Below are 16,631 nucleotides of genomic sequence, written 5' to 3'. Positions count from 1 at the left end.
TATTTCGAAAAAAATCCAATATATTTTAATGCAGTAATACAAGCAGATTTTATTACAAAAAAAACTATGTAAATATCTTAAAAATTAAAGATTTTTTGGGGTTGAGACTTTTACTGAACAATTACTATTTGTAACTGAATCGTTACCTAGTTTTGGCAGGAAGCAGACAATATATAAATTACTTTATTCACAATAATATCATCAAATATACTTGGTAATATCATAGGCTGACTGATCGATTTCGCTTAGAATCGTTTTTCTTATACAATGATATTATATCATTGAATTCAGATTTAACACCATCCATTACAGTGACCCACTTGTACCCTACTGTACAGCAGAGCGACATCCACTTACCCACCTTTTTTAAAATTTTTTTTTTACCAAAATGTGTGTTTTAGGGTGCGTTATAAGAATATAAAAAAAGCCCGGAAAAACTTCAAAACTATATTTTTTACGTAACTCCCACTTTAAAATACTCAGTTTAAAACCAAGTAAACATGTATGTTAAACATTTAATTCAGTAGAAATAGAATTTATAAAATAAATGATTGTTAACAATGAAGTATAGGATAAGAGCATTTTTGGACAAGAATGTCTTAGGAAAAGTTGTAAACATGATAAGTATTATACATATCTTAAATACTAACAAGAGGTAACAATAAAATAATTTATTTAAAAAAATTTAAAATTAAGTTATAAAACATAATTATCATAATAAAATAATATAGCTATTGATACTGACGGCTAAAATCAAAACAAAATTTTTTGAGTTTCTAAGTGTTTACCAGGTATCAATGGATACTACCTGAGCGCTGACGATAGACTTAATATAGACCTTTTATTTTTACTGCTTGGCTGAATTGACATTGGTGGCGACGGAAATGTATGGTCATCTGATGACATTTCCTAAAATAAAAAATAACCTTAATCAGTACTTAGGTACTTAGGTATTAATACTAAATTAAGTTACTTTTAGGTAACTGATATTTATATTTTTTACATATATATAATATCAATTACTCTGATAATATTTTAACATTATGACAGTAACTTATACTATTTTGTAACATTATTATATGATTATCAAATCAAACTTGTTTTGTATAAAATAAATAAGCTGAGAATAAAACCACATAACTAGTGATGTAAAAGTTTAAACTAAACAAACATTCATGTACATTGTACTACATATGAAAATGTTTAAAATTATAAAACCAAATAAAAAACGTGTAGTTGTTCAACATAAAAATTAAATAAAAAATTTACATCATCTGCACAGATGAGATTAAAATAAAAACCAAAAAACAAACATATTATACAAAATAGGAAACAGTTTACCAGATTTTATAAAAAACTATAAACAATTTATGATTAATTTAAGTATTATAAAAAAAAAAATAATAATAATCTAATGTTGTAGTGTACCAAAATCTATATAGCATGATTTGCAATAGTATTTTAGAAGGCTTATAATATAAATAATTACCAATTAAACCACCCTGGAAATAATAAAATTAGTTATTTTAAGTAATTTTTTAATAATTTATTTTATTGGATAGCCATAAATTATTTCAATGAATAAATAAAATATCTGTTAAAAAATTATAAATTATAGTAAAGCCTGATAAACATACATTTTGAGTCTTTCAAAATTAAAGTAATGTACAAGATAACATGCAATATTAAAAATTGGTTATGGCCCATGTTAATTATTTAGTACTTAATACGGTAATGAATAAATAATAAAAGTTCAATAACATGAAATACATGCATACATTCAACAACAAAAGGTCTTTACCAGGCATAAGGACATTGCATGTTAATTGACACTGCAAATTGGTTCAACAAGTAAAGCAAATTATCAAGTAAATTATTTATTTTTTTGAGATCCAATAAAGTAAGATTTTTAATTCTTTTTTTTTTATAAAGCAAAAGACTACATGTTATCTTTTCAAATGATTGCCAATTGAAAAATTAACTAGACATTCGCAATTTAAAATTGCGTTTAATATGTTTCTTGACTTTTGTTAGTGTACAACTTTGTCTACTATTATGCTCATTTAATGGGCTCACATTTAAATTGGTGCACGATGCTAAGTGCATATTGGCTGATTGTGTAGACGGTGTTAAGGCATGCGTACCCAGCCCTCCATTGTTATTTAAGCTGAGAACAGGACTCATCATTATTGACACTGCTCGTTTCAACTTGCTGGGAGTTTTATTAAAGCTCAACGCGCGTCCAACTTTAATACGTGTTCTGTTTGCAAACCTGTAAAACAAATGAAATTGTTAATATACATATAGATATCAATTTCATACAATCAACATTTATTATGAATAATAATTTACTTGAAAGCTTTCCCAAGAGTACCAAAAGTAATTTCACTTGTATCAATGTCCAATTGCTGAGAATCCAATGATATTAATATATTGCCCTAATTTTAATAAAACAAATATTGAATAAATTTATATAAACACGTCTCTTTAAACCACTCGAGTACTCACAGAACACACGGTGTTGGCCACTTGTTGTGATAAGTTTTTTAAGAATATTTTTTTATGATTGACACAGCTATTACTTCCAGTCATGGTAAACGTATACAATATTTCTTTAAAGTCATGATTGTCAATAATTAATAACGAAAATGTATTACAACAGTCTGGAAAAAGAATAATTTAATTAACATTTTTATAGGATTATCTATAGTAGTATTATTGCATTAATTGGCCTGCTCCCGTGTTAAAGACAAAGATAAATAGCAATGTTTAGGCAATATGAAATTTTGTTGCCGCCAGCCATGGCATTTGTGTTAGTCGTCAATGATGAATGCGTGAGTGTGATTGTATGCCGGTACCGGGCTATTTACGCATGCATACACGTCATGTCAACAACACCGCAAACCAAAAATAAAAAGCATTATTTTTTGTTCAAAATACGCTTTACAGACAAAACATTCATACATTGTAGAGTGGTCTGATTTGATAAAATTTTTTTGTTAGAAAGAGAATAATTTTCAACAGGGCGCATTAAACTTTGATTTTTAATGACGTTGCTTAAAACAAACATAAGAAAATAACTAAAGCTGGTGAAAATTGGTCATATTCAAAATTGGTTTAGAAATATAATTTTGAAAAATTGGAAAATGCATTGGAAGAAGTGTTTCTCTTTCAAAAAATAAAAAATTATAAAAACATATCACTTTACGAGGCTTGAGTCTTTTTTCTGTAAGGCATGTTTTTGAGCAAAAAAACCGGGTCACGTGCAGGTTGCTTAACCATGCTTAACCAATAACAAATCTACGAATGAAAAATAAATTAAATAAAAATTACTTTTCTTTATATTTTATACATTTTTTGTAGAAATTAATTAATTAAAAATTATTATTAGCATTAACGTCAAAAGTAAATGTCACAAAATAAAGTAGTTTCAAAAAAGTGTGTTAATTTGTTCAGATTTAAATAAATTAACATCACCAAAAATAATATTGAAATAACTAAAAATGAATTTGCAATTTTTGGCGATTTTGATGAATATTGTCAAAATATTATAATCTTCAAATGTTTTTAAACAAAATTGTTGAATGTTATCTCCTGTTTACAAATGCGTTATAATATAATATACTTTGTTTAAGTTAAGAAACACAGTTGGCGGCATTCAGGCAACACCCGTTTGTCATCCCCCCCTAACTGAATCATATCTAGTATATATACCTGCTGTGTAGTATTTCCACGCCCCTGTGCATAAGCCGGTTACTGTGTTTATTAACTAGAATAGAGTATAGTAAAATTATGTTGAGGTTCAATTTTTAGTTTTGCTAATTTTAATATTCAAGACTTCTTAACAAACAAATTTTAAGGTTTTTTGTGTTATGAGTTTAATATTGTGTTTTGAGATTGTTCAATTCATTATTTTACTGTTTGTTTTAAAATATTTTTTTTTTTGATTAATTGTAGAATAGTTTAATAATAACTCATAACTACCACACTTAAGAGGATGCCACACGGACATTTGTTGACTCTCGTAAAAACGTATAACATGGAATATTTCAATAAAATCATCTAAGATGCCCTAGATAATATTCTTATCTTTACATTTTATAAGAGGTAAATTCACTGTAATTTTAGAAATTACAGAGTAAAATGTGTTATTGTGAACGTAAAATTAGCCATTTTGTACGTTTGTAAGACAGGGACAACAAATATCCGTGTGGTGTCCTTTTAATATTATCTTTAATGATATTATGCTGGGGTAATACCATATAAAAAGTGGCTTTTCCTATGTTAAATGCATGAAGACCAGAATAAGGAGACCAAATTCCGCTTCTGATAATGTACCGAAATGAGCCGCACAAACGGCCAGCGCAGGCTAGAGTTGCTATTTTAACTCATGTAATATAGGAATTATCTATGTTTCTTACGTTTTTTTGGAAAATATATGCATTATTTTGAACCATGACCCTTCTTAGATTTTAAAGCTTGTACGTATTTATATATGTCCATACGTATATGTATATTTCATAAACATTTCATAAAAGCATACAATTTGAGATTTACGAACGGCGGCCACATGGCACTTAACGTGTTAAGAAACAAATTTGAGTGTAAAGATACATATCGGTATAAAACGATCGTTCAAGAAAATGGTCAGGTGTATCGAATAGTATCGGGCTCAGACTTACTGTGAACACAGATATTTAGGTATAAAAGAGTAATTGTACAAGCTATAAAATCTAAAAAGGGTCATAGATCTAAATAATGCATTTATTTTCCGTAATGTAATATATATAGAAAGATAGAATGAGGAAAAAACGGATCACTAAAATGTAGCAGTTCTTTACTACAATTATTATAGAGGAGTTTATTTACCATCAGTCTCTTTAATATCTATAACTTGTTTAATTATATTTAACGGCATCAATTTGATATGTTTATATGATTTAGCACCGCCATTAAATTTGTGTGAACCAGAATTCAGTTCTTTTGGAATCTTTCCATTAAATGATTTTTTTTGTTTACAAACCTAGGGAACAACAATCATACATTTTTTATTTACTTTATGAAGAATTAATATAAACTTCTTACTTCAACAACGTCTGAAAAAACAAATATTGTTAGATGATCCCCATGACCACTAAGGTTATCACTTTGCTCAACCACATCACATTTTGTGATAAAACTTCGATGTGAAGAAACTAAATGAGGCTAAAAACAAAATATGATAGTAGTTGAAATACATATACTTAATATAGAAGTAATACAAAATAATTGTATACACAAATCAGAGTATCATTCATAAAAAGGTTGGTAAGTGGATGTCGCTCTGCTGTAAAGTAGGTTACACGTGGTTCACTGTAATGGATGGTGTTAAATTTGAATTCAATGATATAATATCACTGTATAAGAAAAACGATACTGAGCGAAAACGGTCAGTCAGCGTATGATATTACCAAGTTTATTTGATGATATTATTGTGAATGAAGTAATTTATATATAACCTATTTACATGGAACCTTGTTTTGTGAAGATTCGAACTTTAAATCCTTGTAAAAAAAAATTGTGCCTATGTATTTTTAATATTTTTCAACTGCTATAGTAAAAATATATCAGGAGCCTGGCATTAAATTTTCATGCTTTTTTCCTCAACAAATAAAATGTTTTTGATATTTATAGGAAAAAAAACAAAAAAAAAAATGCAGCTTAAAAAATCCAAATATTTTTAAAATTTTATGGTGTATAGCAAATAAAAATATAAACATTCAGTAAAATGTTCAAGTATTTATAGTTATTCGTTTTTGAATAACAATAAAATAACAAAACCGCTACATGAGAAATCGAGTGAATATCCAATATTGTGAAAATATGAACTTCAAACGCTCATAAAAATTTAATTTGACTTTCTTAGAGACATTTTGTGTAATAAATTTGACATTTAACTGAAAATGTTCCTAATTAGTTCAAAACGAATCAAAATATTTTGAAAATTTTATCGTGTATAGAAAATGCTAATATAAATGACTAGTGAAAATGTCATGTGTATACGTTCGTTTGATTTAGAGTTACACCAATAACTAAAATCGATCTTGTATAAAAATTCCCGTTTTCCTTAATTTTTATGTTGTTTTTCCCGGCGCTTTTGAAAACTATTGGAAATTTTAAATTTTGACCTCCCAATGCACCAACAATATTCACTTTCCCATCGAACAAGATACTGAAGTTGAAAATCCAATCATTATTTCGACTACTTATCGTGTACAAAGACAAAAAAATTTAAAAAAAATAAAAAACATAAAAAACACATCATTGTAAAATCAATACATTCATCGTTCCACTCAGACTTTAAAATACAATTAATGGTATACTCACAGGACAATTATCGATATCATTAAATATATCAAAAAGTACAACTTGACCTTCAGTCTTTCTTTTGTCTTCATTTATGTGAGTCATTACTTCTCGTATACTGGCTAGGGCTGATACAAGAGCTTGGTGATCAGGGTTATTCATATTAGTATGTTTCAATATATCTATAAAAGTATTTAATTGATGAACTTAAGTGCACGGTTCTATATTATAACAATTTAAACCACTTCACAAGACTCACCATTTAACAGGAGGCTAACACTGGGTAAGCGTTGCACGGGTCGAATGAGAAGTTCTTGTAGACTCTGTCGACAACATTCGGGCCTTAACCGACCGACCTTGAGGAAAGCATGAAAAAGAGGTTTCGTTTGATCACACTGTAACAACATCTCCCTTGTTTTTTCAAAAAAATTTACAAACGGTGGATAAGCTTTAACTAACTCACTGGACTACAACATAATTAAAAAATTAAAAATGTATTTAAATGCAAAATCCATTGTCAAATGTGTAGTATTACATATTTGAGGAAAACACTTCCTATACTACTATTTTCTTGCCATGATGCAGCAAGGCATTTGAGCTCTTCTAACATCTCTCGATGTACTTGATAAATAGGTAAAACATTTCCAAATATAATTTTAATTTCAGTATTATTTAGCAAACAGTCTTTTTTGTCTATAATTTCTTCTAATGGTTCTTTGTACACCTATGAACAAAACAAAAACCTGAATAATTAGGTAAATGAAGAAAAGAAAAAAACTATGGTACACTTAAAATGAAAAAAAAATAATAATAATATACATTATGAATTAAGAAAAAATTCTCACAGTAATTATCGTGTTTAACACTCCCACATAATTAATCTCAGTCTGTAATAATTCAGAGAAAACTTGATATCGCGGACTAAATGGTTTATCTTTTATAACTAAATCTTGATCTGGAAATGATACATTCAATCTAAATACAATACACTGTTATCATAATATCATTATTCCAAAACCCTTACCTTTTGGGAGTTTCAAAGGCGATGGATGATCTGGGCTGTTTGTGAAATTTAAAAATGATCCACATGACAACCTTAGGCCATCGAGGGTGTTGGTAGCTGATGACCGTCGTTTTGATGGCCCTGAACTATTTGTTGGTGATGTTTCGCGAATAGTTGCCACATGTGTTGGACTAGGCCTTAGCAAAGAACCCAAATGGTCTAAATGCCTTTTTCTTTTGCGTGAACGAGAAGAATTTAATGTCAACGTAGATGGCATTATATGAGCATATGTAGGTGTGTTGGTCACATTTAACTAAACCAATTGAAGTTGCATAAGTATAAAACAAATTACATATTGAGAAATATTAAAATAAGTTCTTACATTGCTTAATAAATATTCTTTTGTTAAGGCGCAACTCTGGTATTGTACAGATATCCAGAACCATGCTTCTATCAGGATTTCAGCATTATTCTTCTTCACTGGAGGAATCAAATCTAATGAAGATTCATTAACAACCTAAAAAAAAAAAAAACGTTATAAATAATACAATAAATATTCTGACTATCAAAAATTAATTTTATAATTATTAGAGATCATTTTTTTTTTAGTTGGTACTAAATTAAACAAAAAAAATAATGAAAACATTGTTAATTAGAATCAAGTTTCTTTAATTTATCCATAATATTTTAACTTTTTTTTAACTTTTATCTCAAAATTTAACTAACAAAATGTTCTCTCTTTGCCTCCTCCAATAAACTCAAATACACACACATTTTTTCAACTATTAATATTTTGGATAGAACTAATATTTTTTAAAGTCAACTTTGTTATGGATACCAACATACAATATATTTCTTTTATTAGGCAAAATTTTTTTGTAAGCAAAATTTGAATTTGCATAATTGTTTAAAAAAATGTTATCCAAAACAATTTTATTATTTTTTTTAAATTGTATACACTTATCATAATGCAAGCGCGTCCCTAGTGGGAGGGGGGGGGGGGGCGAAATGGTTTTGGTGCTAAACTGAATTAATATAAACCCAAATTGCAAAGCATCAATCCATACATACAAACATAAAAACCATCACTAATCATATCCAATAAGTATTAAAAAGGGGACTATTTTTTATCTGTGGACAAAATTTGGTTGAGATTGTAAGTTACCTAAGTGAATTGTGTTTTAATCGATTCTTAGAAAATATATTTAATGTGCCATATATTATACATAATATGCAAATCAAATATATGACTTAATAGTAAATTAAAACTTAAAATGTATAATAAACACTATGGTTAATAGCAAGCTAAAAATTATTAATAATGTTAATGATATAAAAATTAGGCATTTATGATAATTGATAATGATGCAATGTTAAGCTTATCTGCTTATATATTATGTTAGTGATAAACAGAGCTATGAATCATATTGCAGTAACTCAAATGTTTGCTATTAGAAACCCAAGGGAAATAAAATAAAAATTGAGTTAATAGATATAATTTAATATTTATCCACAATGTCATAGTATGTGTTTAGAATAAATGTGTGAAACATTGTTTATTATTTGTCAGTTTTTTTATGCATTAAATTTTTTTCCACTGGAAAACTATTAATAAGTTAATAAAATATTTAACAATCAACTAGTAGAGAACATTCAATTAGTTTCATTTATTATATTTTTAGATACTGAGCAGAGCAAAGGAATGTATTGTATTTACAATGATGTGTTTTTTTTTCTGTCTGTCATTAACATTTGGTACAGTAAAAATGCTTTGATTTTCAACATCAGCATCTTTTCTGATAGAAAATTGAATCTAGTTGATACTTTTAAAAGTTTAAAATTGAAAATTCCAAGGAAGAAAAGTTTCACTTTTTAAATTATTATGTCATGAAACATATTTTGTGCTCACTTAGCATATCATACGACTAACCAGAATAAACATGCAAATGCATACAAATCTGCGCTCTAATTGTAACCATTAAAATTATATATAACAAAAGATAAGATAATCGTAAAGATAAAATAAAAGTAGTTATTATGGATGGAAGTTAGTTCTTAGGATCTGTCGGTCTTTTTGTAACCAATAGGATCATCGGATATTGTTTATAATTGTTATTGATTTATCAGTACTGGTTTCTATAGTCAAATTGGTTTTAATCTTTTTTTTTTTTACCAAATGTGCAAAATTAACCAAATAGTAGTTTAACTGAGATAATGATCAGTCATTTTATTTTATGCATCATGTTTATATGTGTGTTATATTTAAAACTTATAATTATTAGCGGCTAATAGAGTTTAATCCAAATATCCAAATATTGGTGGTTTATAAATTTAAATGAACAAAAAAACTAATATCAATATAAGTTTCATTTATAAAAAAAATACTTATATATTATTTTATTATGAATCTATCTGGTTGATTTGTCAAAATGTAGTTACATTATTATTTACTGCTTAATGTGTTAAATTGTTTAATAACAGTAAAAAATATTATCAGGTCTTATTCCATACATAAAAATATTGAGGTGTTTTCAGACATTATGATAAATTAATATTAGTTAAATTATAAAGTAAAAAAAGCAAAGCCATTAATATTTTATACATATAATAGAAACAAACTAAGAAATATTCAATCAAGATGTATAACTAAACAAATTTAATTCAATTTAAATCCATTAGTTATGAATCAATGATTATAGACAAGGTATGATTTAATATTTTTTAATAAAATTATTAATACCAAAATAGAATACTACTATTTTACTTAATACATTTTTTATTTAGGTTATACTTTTATACAAATGTACTTAATTTTTAATATTCTTTTCAGGTCCTGAAAGCATCTGGAATTGGTGAACCTCTCTTGTCCTGGCTTTCATCTTACCTTTCTTTCCGCTATAAATGGGTTAAACTGTTTGGAGTGAGGTCTAACGTTTATCTAGCAACATCTGGTGTCCCACAAGGTGGACACCTATCTCCGCTCATTTTCTCTTTATTTATCAATAGAGTGTCAAGTTTTCTCTATGATTTTGCAACGACCTCCGCATGTTATACTATACTAATTGCCTTATTAGTTATAGTGTCAAATATTATTAGAAACGTGCGCCGCGCTGTACATAGTTAATATATGACTACTTAATACGTGGGTACGTAACACATATCAAAAGCTATATTTTTATAAATACAAATTCAAACACTTAAAGCAAAAACATAAGAGTTTTACCCATGTTTATGCCATAGAGTTGTGCTTTAGATCAAATTTAGAATCTTTCTACTCTCTCTGGAGTTTTTTATATTATTAAGACGTACAATTTTTACCAATCACGAGTAACAAATTTAAATATGTCCATTATTTTGTTGCCTTAACAATTTAATACAACACAAGCACATAAATTATAATTTACCAATGCAAAAAAAAAAATATTCAAATAATATTTACCAGATGAGTACATTCTGTATCATTTTCATCGCCTACTGGAGTCCCTCCATTGTGTAACAAAACTTCAACCATATGTGATTGTTCTTCTTCCGTGAACCCTATAAAACATATTTTGGCTCCATGGAATGGTTTTAGCTTGTGTTTTGAAAACTAAAATTTTTTTTTGACATTAATAATATTTTTCATAAAACTGTAGACAAATTTAAACAAAACATGTATCATAGATTTTAATACTTACAAACGATGTATTGATTGCTTTGAATTCCATTTCATCTCTTCTCTCCCACGCTGCATGAAGCCAAGAAGATCCAATAACCGGGATTTCATGTAAATACGCATATTGGGATTTAACACTACATGCATAACCAGACACTAAATGAGTAGTCTTGTAATTAATACTTTCTCGAAAACTACCACCCATCCAACGGATCAAGCTCAGAAGACGTGCCTGAATGATAAAAAATATATATAAAATATCAATTGTTTGATTACATAAATAAATTATATTACAAATACCATTTCATCTCTCTTTTGAATTCCTGTGACACTGACAATGGCACCAACAAGTGCATTGCAATAACGATGGCGATTAATGCCCTGTAAACCATTAGGACTTTTAGCCAATTCCAACAAGGCTGGACGCCCAAGAATTCTAAATAAATGTTAAATGAATAATTGGTTTTGAATACATCTAAAATCATGAATAAAACATAATGTTTTAACTTAACATACTTGAAACATGGTCGTTTGATTGCAAGTTCTTCAAACAGGGTGGTGACCAGGATATCATTTTTTTCCAATGAATTTACATCCAATAGATTTTCTAAGTATTTAATAGATACATTTAATTTCTAAAAATAAAAATGGTACCTATCGTTATTTATTTATACTATACATCATAAAGAAATATTAGTGAGATAACTAAAACTTATTTTACCTGAATAGATAATAATACATCTGAATCAGAAGAATATATTTTTTCCAAGTAAATATTAAAATTTGACAACTCGGACTCCAAACTTGGAACACCTGAAAAAAATTTTAATTTAATATTACTAAAATGTAAAATAACTTCTATAAAATCCCATTTGTTATTTTAACTTTAACCAACTTATATATTTACTAACCCTATGTTATTTGTATTAAATACCTTCTGATTTAGGTGAGTATACCTAAATTTAAAAATAAGAATGTAAGCTACCTAAGTAATATAAAATATAAAACAAAATTGTATGTACTTGTACCTACAGAGCCACAGAAGTATTTACTGTGAATTAGTATTAACATTGCCTAGATATATATTTTTATTTACCTAGTCTTTTTAAAATAGGCATTAAACACTTTAAAGTTATTGATTTCCCATCAGAATTTAAGTTATCTCTTAGGTTATTCATCAATATAAAAAATATAAATGTTTACCTTTACGTACCTACCTACATACCTATATACATATTTTTGTATAGTTGAAACTTTGAAAGTACAAATTAGCTATTTAGGTCATTTTCTTTTTTTTTTATCATATTATCATTTTTTAACTATGAGGGGAGAGGTACTATCAGTGGCGTAGCCAGGGGGTGGTTTTAGGGGTTCAAACCCCTCCCCCCCTTGGCCTTAAAAAAAAAAAAAAATGTTTTTATTGTATGATTTTAATACTTTTATTTTTATTATTATTTAATATTATTTTAGTATTTTCTATGTACGGCTGTGGGACGCTATTCGGTGATCGTCGCGTGCTTATCGCACCGACGACCGAACGATCCCACATCTACTCAGAATTATATAAACATATGTATATGTCTATGGCGTGTATGTATGACCCGACGACAGCGACGGGTAATATTGTTCTATTTATACTTTTATCAATTATTCTTTTATACCATATACTATCGTGCTGCTGAGAGACTGAGTCTTGATTATATTCTACTGTGATAGTGTCAAGTGTGGTTTGTTGGTCTGTAACTGTTAAATTCTTAACTGTTTAACGTTTGTTTAATACTAGTTATTACTAGTTAGTAGTTATTAAGGCCACTAATAAGTAATCGCTATGAATAATCTGAAAAGAAAAGCACTCAAGCAAGAAGGATTTTAAGAAACTATTTTTGAAAGTGAAAGAAAAATGTATGTCACTTGATATTGAAATAACTTTACCTCGTTTAACAAACATACAAAAAAATCGGTTTAATGTAAAAACTACTTGTCCAAATGAATACTATAAAATATCATTGTTTATTCCATTTTTAGATAATTTTATTAGTCAACTTCATGATAGGTTCATTGCACATAAATCTCTAATTACCAATTTTTGCTGTCTCTTACCAAACAATAATTTGCCAAATAGAGAAGAAAACATAAAAAGTTTGGCAGAAAAGTATAGTGAAGATCTTCAATGTAGTTCAGATTCAGTAATTGGAGAAGTATTGACATGGACACAAAAATTTGTTGGAACAGAAAAACCAAAAATGCATTAGAAGCTCTTTTAGCATGTTACCCACTCATTTTTCCATCTACTTATAAACTTCTCCAAATAATAGCTACACTTCCCGTAACTACAGCAAGCAGTGAAAGGTCATTTTCTACGTTAAAAAGACTTAAGACATAACTTAGAAATACTATTGGAGAAAACAGATTAAATAGTTTAGCACTACTAAATATTCATCGTGAATTATTTTAACAACAGATGAAGTTCTTAATGACTTTGCAAAAGATTCAAGAAAAATAAGATTGCTATAGCTTGTAATTTATAATGTGAAAAAATATATTAACTTTAATATAAATATTACAATTTAAATTTTTTTTTATTTTCTATTTTTACTTGTTTATAATAATAAGTCAACTGCGTGTTCAATATTAACATAAATAAATATAATTATTATTCACCTTCAGTTAATAAAAAAAAAATGTATTACTAAATAAGCGTATATAAGCGTATAACTCGGTACATTTTAGCGCATTTAGTTTTACCACTCCTGAACAATATATTTTAGAGTTGAGCAAAAATAAAAGTCATTAAACCCCCCCCCCCCCCTCCGGTAATTCCTGGCTACGCCACTGGGTACTATAGTTTTTTGTCGTAGTTTAAATTACAACGAACGTCTTAACTAGATGTCCATATACTCTTAACGGACATACTCAATACTGATTAAAACGAGTTTACGCGCGTACACTCACTTTGCATTTTCACAAGTTCCTCCTCGAGATCGCAATTATTATTATTGTAGTTGTTCTGTCCGGTTACGTTCGCTGCCGACATCGTGGAAGCGTTGGTCTAACATACATAACGGTAAGGCGGTAACTACTAAATTGCAGTCTAGAGTGCAGACCACAGCAATAGATATATTATATCCACGGTCTTCGATTTTGGGTGTTACAACATTGGCCCGCTGTACGAACAAGGTGCAACTAAGTAACTAACGTCAGTCAAATGGAAAAAAGCTATAAGATATTTTATGTGGAAATAAGATTTAAGATAGTATACTACATACGACAGAATATATAGATAATAAACTAGATTGCTAACTACACTGACAAGCTGGTCGGATGGTGCCACTTTTTCAACATCAAGGTTGTGGGCCAAAGTATTTTGTAAATTTGTATCGTGGTGATAATACACTCATAAAGATCTATATAGTATAATGAATGAACTTAGATCACAAACTTCTAAACTAAATACATATAAATCTGACATAAATAAATATATATAAACATATCTTAGTTCGTTGTATATTTGAATTCGGTTATCAGGTGATAACCATAGATAATAAAGATGCACCTTGTTTATATCTATGGTGATAATACTATAGTAGAGTTATCACCATAATACTTATGACAATCCAGTATTTTTATTTATGGTGGCATGTGGAACCTTTTAGTGGCCGTCCCCCGACTCCCACCGACCATGTCGTTTCCAATTTATCTTAGTTCATGCCTGCAACCAACATGCCATTTTTTTCTTAGATCATATTTATATGGCCTGTGGTGTCTCACGCAAAATTATTATTATTTTTCTTTTTCTATGTGCAGCGCAGCACTTATCTCTTGTTCACCTCCACACGTAAGACCTGGGCCCGCCACTAGTCGTCTTCCCACCACAAGTCGTTCTGCGTCGTCGCAGCTTGTACTGTTATATATTCTTTCTGTAATATACTTCTTCGACGTTTTTTTTAAATAAACGATTGACTTTTACTTTATGTTAGTTTACAGTCCAATGCCGTGCCATAAAATTTTTTTCTTTTTGCGGGGATGGCACTTTTTTTTCTAGTTTTTGCAATACTAGAATATCTAATTATGACCCTTTTTACGCAGCGGTCCCCACTACACAGGCCACATGTGGCCCTTAACACATTTTGTGCGGTTCGCACTAAAACTAAATTTTACATACTAAAATCCAACATTCTACACTCGAGTCAATAAAATAAAACACTTGTATAGGTACCCTATTAAAATAATAATTTTGAAACTTATAATTTACAATTATTATCATTCAAAATGTATCTAGAAACTAGAAATCTTTACACCCGGCCACCCAGATCCCGGGGAAAAAAAGTATGCCTACGGTTAATATTATGCACAACTTTAAATGTATTTACTCCATGAGGCCCACGAGTAATTTCAAAAATATTATTCAGCCCTTTCCAAAATCTTAGTGGGGACTGCTGCGGCTTTGTTCATAAAGTGTATCTACTCTTTTAATGACTATATATTTATGTTAAAAACTAATAATTATGGTACCTACATTTAATACAACAATGTATTAACATTATTGAAAATGCTATAATAACAGTATATCAGGAGCTTTGTATTAAATTTTCACTATTTTTTACCCGCCAAATAACATTTTTATTAATATTTTAAGAAAAAAAATTAAATTTGAAATTGTCCATAAATAGCTAAAAACAAGTCACAATATTTTCAAAATGTTATGGTGTATAGAAAATGTGAATATATATACATTCAATGAAATTTTCATGTATCTACAGTTATTCATTTTAGAATAACAACAAAATAAGAAAATGCTACATGAAAAATCGAGTATGCAATGTTGTAAAAATTTAAAATTGAAACAATCATAAAAATTTAATTTAAATTTCCAGTAGAGATTTTATTTTGATAAAGGTAGACAAACTTATGAGGAATCTTGAATTAAATTTTCAAATCTTAGATTTAAAAAGAAAAATTTACTATGTAACTATGTACATTATGTATTTTTCTATCGTGTAGGAACTAACATGTGTATTTTCCTTACCTGCTAAGTCACGTGTAGGATTGTAGGAACTTACATTCGCCCAGACAAATAGACAATATATACTTAATCTATGTACTAAATATTACAATATCTGTCAGAACGCATGCATAAAAAACACAATGGTTAATATAAGTATAGGTACTAAGGTTTGTTTATCAGGTTTGACACTCCCATCTACTGACGTTTGGTGAAAATTTAAACGACCTATCTAAAGTTATATACATTTTTGAGTTACACAAAAAAATAAAATCAATTTTGTCAAATAATTGACCTATCAATTTGTTGATTCGAAAAAAATTTTTTCGCTTTGCTTGAAAACTATTACATTATAATATTAGTGTTTAGTTTATATATATAATATAACATTATAATTAATATATATATTATATATATAGCTTTTTTAGCTACATATTATTTTTAAGTTTTTTGACCAAACAAAAATTTTCTTTTTGTCAAAAATTAAAAAAACCTATAAAGTTCAAAAATGTCTTATTTGAAAATTGTAAGATGTATATAGAAAATGCTTATACCTATATGAAGTATTTTTACTGTACCTATTGTGATGACTGCTCAGTATCTATTTTATAATACAGTATTTTGTG

General features: G+C 28.2%; 1 protein-coding gene across 6 annotated transcripts; it reads right to left on the bottom strand.

Moving 5' to 3' along the window:
- Positions 1–658: 658 nt before the first annotated feature.
- Positions 659–16,467, bottom strand: LOC132946088 (protein ECT2-like). Of its 6 annotated transcripts, XM_061015911.1 has the most exons (19): positions 14,270–15,623; positions 13,956–14,167; positions 11,725–11,816; positions 11,520–11,638; positions 11,304–11,439; positions 11,026–11,235; positions 10,788–10,937; positions 7,731–7,865; positions 7,370–7,661; positions 7,191–7,300; positions 6,881–7,069; positions 6,605–6,812; positions 6,367–6,527; positions 5,086–5,205; positions 4,870–5,023; positions 2,509–2,663; positions 2,353–2,438; positions 2,077–2,272; positions 659–909 (listed from the first exon to the last, which is right to left on the bottom strand). In XM_061015911.1, exons 2-19 carry the CDS (start codon positions 14,035–14,037, stop codon positions 805–807), a joined length of 2,700 nt encoding a protein of 899 aa, XP_060871894.1. In that variant the 5' UTR covers positions 14,038–14,167; positions 14,270–15,623; the 3' UTR covers positions 659–804. The 6 variants fall into 6 exon arrangements, with proteins under 6 accessions (XP_060871894.1, XP_060871895.1, XP_060871893.1 ...); XM_061015912.1 differs by having other exon boundaries at positions 2,145–2,272; positions 13,956–15,626; XM_061015910.1 differs by having other exon boundaries at positions 13,956–15,623.
- Between the last annotated feature and the right edge of the window lie 164 nt (positions 16,468–16,631).

Source organism: Metopolophium dirhodum, chromosome 6 (assembly GCF_019925205.1).
Source record: "Metopolophium dirhodum isolate CAU chromosome 6, ASM1992520v1, whole genome shotgun sequence".
NCBI classification, from domain to species: domain Eukaryota; kingdom Metazoa; phylum Arthropoda; class Insecta; order Hemiptera; family Aphididae; genus Metopolophium; species Metopolophium dirhodum.
This window is presented reverse-complemented; position numbering and strand designations above follow the sequence as displayed.